Here is a 10,302-nt window from a genome sequence, read left to right on the forward strand (position 1 = left end):
ATGTTGTGCAAAAATGTTAGGTCATGTAGTAGCTCAAGATTATGATATCCCCTATGTTTGAGAAAGAATGACCAGTCACATGAGTAATAGTAACTATTCTGGGTGAATTTGACATTACCTGTGAAATAATTGAATTCAAACAGACTAGCATACAATCTCAAAAAAGTCAATGTGGAGAGAAACCGTGACTGTTCTGTGTCTTTAAACAAATACACAAAATGTTTGTGTAACGTTTGTTGTAACAAAAGTCCTTTACTTGTATTATTACATTATTTCCATTCTCTTTATATCATTCTCATGAACACAGTTATTTAGATTCAGTACTACTTCATTATAAATATGTTGTTGAAGCTCCTGTTATTAAGTGGACCTATCCAAATGTGCTATGGTTAACTCACTTTTACTTGAATATACCACACAGCTACATTTCTGAATGACAATGATATATTCTTTTTATGCATAATATGTTTTTGACTGCAATGAAAGAAAAAGTTCCAATTTTTTTAATGTTCTACAAGAGTATTACTCAATTATCTTCACCAGACTCTGCCATACAGCTTTTTAAATTGCATTAAGACATATATATAGCCATTGTTGTGAAGCATTATAAATTGTATATCTTTACAAGTACAATCAAAACCAATAATACACAGTAAAATGACTTTATTCATGCAATGTGGGATTTGGCAGAATAGATTGAAAAATAATGTTTTCAAACTGCTTATACAGCACCTAAATAATTAAGATTTAATATTACTACCATCAGAATATAAATGTTATAAACCTTTAATTATAAAACAAAACTTGATAAAATATTAAATGAACCTATTAAAATATAAAGATCACAACAAACTTAAAGTACTCAAGTTTTTAAAAACATTGTGACAAAACATTTGTACATTTATGTGTGCTAAAAAATAATATACAAAACTGAGAAGACAAAAAAATATTTCAGACCATGCAGTTGACACTTTGCTTTAATCTAAGTATGAGAAGTAAGTAATACACTACTAGTGCAAGTACTAGCTTTGACTAGTTTTAAAACAGCAGCTAGAATTATCACTATGTTTCAAAGCATGGTTTTCCTTCAAGTTCCAGTTACGAACACGAACACGTCATAAGCAACTTTCAAAAACAAAAATACTATTTTAGCTCACACACTGATAAAATAAAGAGATAATAAAAATAAAATAGTAAAAATTAAAAAACTCATGCTTTTACTGAGACAAATGCTAAAAAACAGATTTGAATGTAACACCTTTCTGTATAAACCTATAAATATCAAAAACTGGATAACTTTTTAAAACTGTTATAATGAAAGTCAAGGAAACAACTAAATAATTTGGTAAAGATAGCTGTAAAGAAGCCCATATTTTGTCACCCACTGTAGCATGTAACATTAAATATCAAATTTCTACAAATTTAAAAACTGTAACTGACAGAGAATACATGAAAAAAATAATAGAAAATTGCAATATTTGCAAATTCAAATAAATTCTTTATGTTTATAAACACATTTAAATAGAAGACATAATATCAAATCATATATAAAACAACTATAAACAAATTAGCTACAATTAAAAACAGAGTTCAAAACAAACAAAATTATAAAATAGTGTTTTACAGAGAAAACGATCTGGCATTTAAATATCAGTATCTTTTCACTGTTTTTTTATTTGTATTGTTTTTTTTTACCCTTTCTTAAATTATTATTTAAATATAATGTCCTGAAAGTTCAAGCACCTTCTAGATCATGGCAATAAATCAATCACTATAGGAAAAAAGTACCAAAATTGGCTATTGTGTTATATTCTTTTTCTTTTAGTTGAAGCTTTTTATACCTAAGTGACGTATATCTTTAATGGAAAACCAAAATTCAAGAGATCAACTCTTTTGGATTAACTACCCTGAGGCATGTTATGAATGGAATTATACATAATTATTCAAGTACATTATGAGGTTTTGTATGCTACATATACAATTGCTTGAAACTGTGTCAAGTTATGAAACAAACGTAATAACATAATAGTATTTTCTGTTATATATATATCGATTTGTGTGCATGTGTCTGTGTGGTTTATGTAGATTAACATCCAATATACACTGATATCAAGACTTTAATGGTTTATATAATGAACATAAAACATTTCATTTAAAAAAGGCCAAATGGATTGGATTGGCAACAGTCACAAAACATAATTACTCTGCACTGAGTAAAAAATCAATCAGCCAACTTAATCATCAAATGTTGTACTACAAACCTTCTATATCTTCCAAAAGCTATTATTTTCAGATGAAATTTGAAATCAATTTTAATAACTCCTGAACATAAGTTACTTTCCTGGTCAGTAAATCTTGAAATATGCTCCTGTAATATCAGAAATTAAGGAGTTTGTTTCATATCAATATTAGTATAGCATGAATAGCTATCTTTGGTGAAAAACCAATGGATAATGTGAAAGTACTATAAATGTTTACATATTAGCAAAAATAATGTTTCAAAAATTTCTAAAATTCTTATTACACGATGGAGAAACATGGAGCAAAAAAACATTTAAATGCATTAACTACATTTTCATACTGACCTTGATATTTCATAGTGCATTATTTGTATTCATCAAACAGATTTTGTTCAATTCTTATTCAAAGTGGACAGCATTTCCTCTAACTACTAAAATCAATTAAGGATTTTGAAGTACTATAATGTATACATTTGTGACATTTAGAGCAAATGAGTATGATTTTGTATTTGCAAGTCTAAACCAACGTGAAACTTTCAACAACTTGATTTTGTAGCACCCATCAACAGACACAATTCAATAGGGGAAATATAAATGCTAAATAGCTGAAACACAATTACATTGTATTCCACTATACATTAATCTACATTTATTATATATGCTTTGACAGTTAACATTTTTTAATGATTTACCTTTCCCTAAGATAAACATTCAATGCTTTTGTATGATATAAAAGAGCACAAATACTCAAATAAAGATACAGATAACTCAATAATTCTACTCAGATTTTTACATGCAAAATTTACTTTAATATAAGTATAATTCATAAATTTGTTAAATGAAAAGTTGAAATTGTCAACCTCTGCACATTTATGGTACAGCTACTGAAACGTTTTGTATAATCATTTTAAGTTTTAAATTACTGGAAATGAAACCCAGTATTATAAAAATGTGTCTCTTGCTAAAGTACACTTTTTTCATAATCCTATACACTACTCCATAAATATTATGATTGCCTGTGAAATTTATACCCAGCTTTAAATTGAACATTCAAGATATCAATATGTTTTTGCCAGAAGTTACAGCATAGAACAGTTGGTTTAATATTACACTGATCTTACACTTCTAGAGTTAGATACGCTGATCAAATAATATCTAATTTCCTTGTAAAATAGGCAATCTGCAAAGAGCATCTGTGTGCTTAACTGACAAGAGCTGATATACAAATTACCATGCTTAAAGTTTTTCTTACAAATGACATTAATGATTTATAATTGCTAACTGTAACTTTTTTTTTTACTTATTTTACAAACTAGGTCAATTTCATTGCTAAAACAATAGTAGAAGGGGCTATATTGTTGTCATAAAAATATAATGTAAATTATTTTATGAGATGTTCTGTGTACATTTAAATTTCAGGTATGCTGAACTTGAACAAAAATGGTAGGTAAATACACAATGTCATGTAAAGTAATCAAAAAAGTTTAAAAACCACAATAACAGAACAATACCAAATTTATATGGATACTATTTTTGACACTTTCATGTGTTCTCTTTAGTCCAGTGTTTATTTGTGAGAGAAACACAAACATTGAACTGAGCAGGACATATGGAAGTGTCAAAACTAGTTTCCAAATAAATTTGTTATTGTGAATTTAAACTTTATTTTGCATAAAAATCTCTAGCCACAAGAAGACTATTATCAAAAAGTAGAAATACTTAAAGTAATCTAAACTAAAAAATAATTATATGTATAATGATACAAACATGTAGATGTATTAGCCAATACAAGTTTATATTTGATAATATAATTTAATACTAGCAACCAAAATGCTACAGTTTGTTCAATAGCTATGTATGTTTTACTGTACTTACAAGACAGTATAATTTCAATATCTGAATCAAATGTGTCATTTACACATGTATATTATATATATTTATAGAACTGTCCATCACTCTGTTATGCCAAAAAAACAAAAGAAAATAATAAGTAACTTAGCAATGAGACTAAATATAACCTGTATTATAGCAAGACTAATGGTGGTTTCAAGGAACTGATTATTTTTCATGTTTACTTTGAGCATATTGAAGTATTTTCACTGTCATATGTGTTGTATTATAATATAATAACTGGTTCATTTTAGATACTTGTAATGCTTGCAAAAAATTGTACATCTTACACTTTGTAAGAGGAATGTTTTAAACTTTCTAGTATATTAGTAAATCAATATCAATATGAATATTTTAGTGAATATGTCTTAAGTGTTTTACATTTACTATATATGAGTACCACAAGATACAAGTCTGCTTATTAATTGGTTTTTAGCACCAAACATAAGCTTGACAAAAAAAAAAGTCAAATATTTACTTCTGACACAGTTATGTACAACCGAACATACTACCTGACCAAATTTGAATTTTTTAAATTGCATCTTAAATGCAAGTGTGTCACAAGGAAGTATAATCTTAAAAATGTAACAATAGTATATTAAATGTTTTCTGCTAAATGCACAAAAAAAACTGTTTCATTTCAAACCTGGCAAGAAAGAAAGTTTTCAACCAAAATGCATATACTTATGTTTGCTGCAGTATAGGTACCATTCATATCTAAAGTCTAATTTCTATGTATAGTTGCACACAGGTGTTGTGCTCCATATACATGAGTGTCATCTTTAATCAAACCTTATAACAATATGTATCTAGCTACCTATTTATGGTCCTGTCACTTAATACATTATCATTAATAGTAAAACTAGTTAATGTGTACAATTCTACAGACAAAAACCAACTGTGAATGGAAAAAATGGTGAAAAAAGCAGGAATGCTGATCACTATGTAAGCATGACACTATCAGATCTACTCATACTGCAAGTGAAATTTAGTGAGCTGAAGGTTTTTTCCTACATGACAAGGCAAACCTTCTACTGAAGGCCACTGTTATAAGCATAGTCAGCCTTGTTGTGCATAATCAACTTGTTATCAACGAAGTAGAAACTGTCTGATCGGGTCTGGAATGGATTCTTTATCATCTCTTCACCTGTGGGTCAAACAAAATATAGTTAAGTATAACTTTATAAAAGTAATAAAAAATCAACTCTTAGTTTTTAAACATGTACATATTTTATTAGTTTCTGTATATAATTACCATTAACCAAACTGCTACTATCATCAAATCTAAGTCCTTTGAAAAATGTACTTGCTAAGGATGATTCTGCTTGTTTGCTACGATAAAATTTTGAAACCCCAGATAATGTAAAGGGAATAGTCTTTGCCAAGATTTCAAAAACCAGTGTCAACCAATATATAACAAAATATACTATTTCTTAATCAAATGCAATAAAACACTACAGCTAGTGAATAAACATTTATATGATGGTTATAAAGACACCTTCAGAATTCTCAAATTAAATCACACAAAGAAACAAGTGACTTCAAGATTTTCACTGCCTCCATAAGCTTTTCTGAACACTTTTTGATTTAATAGTTTCACCTGTTTCAACCTTAAAATTATTTGTTTTTATACACATAAAAAATTGCCAGATACAATATTCACAAAGGTTTGGTTAAAGAGTGAGTTTAATAGCAATACGAGTTTAACTACAACAGTAGGAGTACTTTTTGTTAAAGATTTATTCTCCACATTATATTTCAAGCTCAATGAGTTGTTACTATTCCTACTGGAAATTTTTGTTGTTATTCTTTTTAAACTAACTGTATACCATTCACTTTCTCAAATATTTAATTGCAGAAAGAAATGTTGTAATTTGAACAATCTTTGAAAACAAAATATATTTAACTATTTATTTCAAACATATTTTCATTCTAACCATATTTAGATAAATCACATAAAATGATTTATTAATTTCATGTACTAATTGATTTTCATATGTAAAGTAAGAAGAATGACAAAGTAGTTATCATTATAGATGTGTCACACCTTTTAATAAGTAGTGGTACCATCTGGTGGTAATGTCAGATAAATAAAATAATATCAAATATCAGGTTATATGTTAGCATCAAATAAAAAAACTTCTAAATTATAAAAGGCTGTGATTTAAAGATATACAAACTTTCATGGCATGTCTCTTAAAAACAGTGATGCTTTGAATATGCAAGTTAACCCACAACCAACCAAAGGGCCTGCGAATAGTGACCTACTTAAGAGGTTGATTTTGGTAACCAGATTTGAACCTATGATGCAACCACATAAGTAGAACAATAAATTTATCATTGAGAGATTAAAGAATGGTAACATCTGATAATTAAAGAGTTTCTTTTTCAATAATAAACTATCTTATTATCATACCACATGAATACGCTTGAGTGTGTGTGTATATATATATATATTTAACAAAACAGTTTATTAAAGACTTGTCACTTTACTTGGACCTTTAAGAATAGTTAAGACTTTTGTGAAATTGTAATACACTTACATTAATATAAAGTTACAGCAGGAGCTTAGTTGCACTAACCATGTTGGGGTTTATCAAACATCCACTTTCATTCGTTTATATTTTAATTGGATAAGTTTTTCCCATACAAATTTAAAGAAAAGTTAATTAAAATCTTAATCTTTAGGGCCTATTATTCAGCTAGTAATTTATAACTGTTTAATAAAGAAGTCAACAATATCCAAATATTTCTAAAGAAAATTTATTTGTGGATTTAAGTTTGGAAAAGATTTATAAAAAATTGACAAATGAAGTTTCCACCACTAAAGAACAGAGTTAGTTGTACAATAATATCTAAAGAAGTTTTTATGGTTTTATCTTTCACTGAGCAGTTTAATTAAGGAGGCTTACCTATAAACTAAACTGATAAGAATTTTTAAACCCTCAAGAGTACAGGACCTTATTTTTTTAAAGATATCATCACAATGCTCAAATACTCTAATGTCATTTACCTATATCGGTGCTTCAAGCTGTTACATCTGATTAATGCTTCAAGTATACAAAAGAGCATATGAATGTTAGAAATAAAAAAGTGTCCAGTGTTGTGCAACATGCATTTACCATCTGTGATCAAGTGGCGACAAAAGAATAGGTCAAATCTGTTAGGAGAACCAGTTATGAAATAGTAAATATGCTACTGCCAGAATTTAAATTAATTTGTTAAGGTTTGGGTGAGGAAAGTGAAGTCAGTGTTATATGTTAGTACATGTAACGTGTAATGATACTGGTCCATTCGTAGAGATAAGTCAATGACAATTTACGATTGGTGATTGAAACTGACAGTTAAAACGGCATTATACTATTTTGAGTAGGATAGTGGTCCAAATACCACTGGTTTCTAACCCTGAAGAAGATCTCACAATGTGCCCGAAAAGATATTAAGATCTCACAAGTTAGCAGACAAACTCCTGTATACAATGTAAGTTCTTCCATCAGGATAAAAACATTCAGTGTTTCTAGGTATGTGTACAGCATTTTCATCTGAATTGCTGCCAAGTGGATATTCTAACAAATGTGAATGGGCTAAATTATTGCAAATAGGGTTTGAAAATTTACAGCTGTAGCTACAAGTAACAAAGCTAAAAACAAGTAAACAATGAATGGCATAAACTTACTTTTGTAAAATAAAAGCTGTTGTAAAATACATGGCTCATTAAATTATGAAAAGAAAGGAAAATGTATTTTAAATTTATGAAAATAAAAGCAAGAAGTGATGACTTTATTAGAAGTAATTGATGAGGGAAGAAACAAAGAACTGTAAACTTGGACATGAAACAAAAATAGTTATGAAAAATTACAATGAACATTTTTATAAATTAATTTTTATATGTAACTTTCAGATAAGTTCAACATTGGTCTCATATTTATCTTTTTTGGAATTACTGTTATTTTTATGGAAAATGCACAAACAACTTACCAAACTAATTTATCTAAATCCTTAAAACAATGAGTGACGAAACAGTATTTCAACAAACTCCATTCTTCAGTACTTGAAGCTTATCTAAAGAAAAGCTATTAAGTGGCTATCTGTGCTAGCCATCACTAACTTTTAACAGATAGATAGTTAACACCACTCATTGTCAACTCTTGAGTTACTGATTACCAACAGATAATAGGATTGACTATCATATTACACTGGCCCCCATAGCTGAAAGGGCAAATGTTTTTAGTATCAGGTTTCAACCCTGCAAGTCAGGCACCCTAACCATCAGGTCATGTTAGGTCTCAATACAAAGGAATGGCATCAAATACTGCATTAAGTACAACTATGTTGACAATGGGCTTAAGTGTATTAAATGATGCACAGTTAAAATTTAAGCAACTTTCATTGCATGATCTTAATTTTGAAATTATGAACATTTTCTATATATATATATGTCCTCAAAGCATCACAGCTAGAGATCTAGTAGTCATATGAAAGATACAGTAGTTGCAATCTCTCAATATGCTACAATATCTGGAAACATTGTATTCAATAATACCATGGCTTTTGTTGCTACAGTACATAAGAGAAAGATATTGCATATCCTTCCACTGATGAACCAGTGAAAAGGTACTGCTTTACTATCTATCTACACACACACACATATATATATAGCTAAATGTCTGTATGTTTGTCAAACTCTGTATCTCCTGAACAGTTAATTGTGGAAACACATTATATATATATATCAAGAAAGTTGGTGAAACAGGAAATTAGGACATCAAAAAGGATGTATGAGAAAAAGTTGGCTGAAAATGTAAAAATTAACAGTAAGGATTTCTTTAAATACATTATGGGTAAACAAAATATTAAGATAAGGATAGGATCCTTGAGGGATGATAAAGGAAGGCTAGTATCTGATGATTATGAGATGGCTGGGTTATTAAATTTTACTTTTTCTTTGGTTTTTTACAACTGAAGATTTAAGCAGTATTCCACATCTTGGTCATTTGATAAATGGAAATGAGATCAAACAAGATGACTGCATTAATTCTGAGCTGGTTAAGTTTGGTTGTTTGTTTTGAATTTCGCGCAAAGCTACACGAGGGCTATCTGCGCTAGCCATCCCTAATTTAGCAGTGTAAGACTAGAGGGAAGGCAGCTAGTCATCACCACCCACCGCCAACTCTTGGGCTACTCTTTTACCAACGAATAGTAGGATTGACCGTCACATTATAACGCCCTCACGGCTGAAAGGGCGAGCATGTTTTGGTGGGACGGGATTCGAACCCGCGACCCGCAGATTGCAAGTCGAGTGCCCTAACCACCTGGCCATGCCGGGCCGAGCTGGTTAAGAAAAAATTGGGAAGTTTCAAAAATGATATGGGCCAGATAATATTTCCCAAAGGGTTTTGAAGGAGGTTAAAGATGGATATGTGAGCCACTTGCTACTATTTTTTGTCAGTCCTTCAGTAGTGAGCAGGTACCAGAGGATTGGAAGTTAGCTAATGTAACTCCTCTTTTCAAGAGAGGTGATAAGAATTGTCCCAGTAATTATAGACCCATTAGTCTTACATCAGCTGTGTGAAACGTTTTGGAAAGTCTGTTAAAAGATGCTCTGCTAAGTCATTTAACAAAGTTTAGAATTTTATTAGATAGTCAACATGGTTTCACTAAGGGAAAAATCTTGCCTTACAAATCTTTTGACATTGTTTGAAAAGGTTACTGCTTATGTAGGTGAAGGTAAGAGTGTAGATTTGGTGTATCTAGATTTTTAGAAAGCCTTTAACAAGGTGCCACTTAAAAGGTTTGTACAAAATTATCTCTATAAGTGTGGGGGATAAGTTAGCAAATTGGATAGAAGAGTGGCTGGATGGAAGAAAGCAGAGGGTTGTTACAAATGGAGTTCAGTCAAACTGAATTAATGTCACAGGGGGGTACCTCAGGGCTCAGTCTTAGGACCTTTGCTTTTTTTGATTTACATCAATGAAGGGATAGTTAATAAATTACTTAAATTTGCAGATGATATTAAGGTCTTGGGTGTTGCTATCTGTGAAGAGGATGCTGGTGATTTACAAAAGAATTTAGATCATTTAGTGAGTTTAAATTATAATAAATGCAAGATAATGCATGTGGGTTATTATAATTTCAATTATAAGTATAATTTGGATGAGAATAACCTTAATAG

At 29.8% G+C, this 10,302-nt stretch overlaps 1 protein-coding gene across 1 annotated transcript in view; it reads right to left on the reverse strand.

Annotated features, from left to right (window-relative positions):
* Positions 1 to 488: 488 nt before the first annotated feature.
* LOC106461985 (protein unc-119 homolog B-like) overlaps positions 489 to 10,302 on the reverse strand; it is a 62,764-nt gene continuing 52,950 nt past the window's right edge. The window contains exon 7 of the mRNA XM_022389104.1: positions 489 to 5,277. Coding sequence (XP_022244812.1) covers positions 5,162 to 5,277 — 116 coding nt within the window. The 3' untranslated portion in view covers positions 489 to 5,161. The remainder of the gene's footprint in view (positions 5,278 to 10,302) is intronic.

The sequence above is a fragment of the Limulus polyphemus genome, unplaced genomic scaffold (assembly GCF_000517525.1).
Source record: "Limulus polyphemus unplaced genomic scaffold, Limulus_polyphemus-2.1.2 Scaffold1071, whole genome shotgun sequence".
NCBI classification, from domain to species: Eukaryota; Metazoa; Arthropoda; class Merostomata; order Xiphosura; family Limulidae; genus Limulus; species Limulus polyphemus.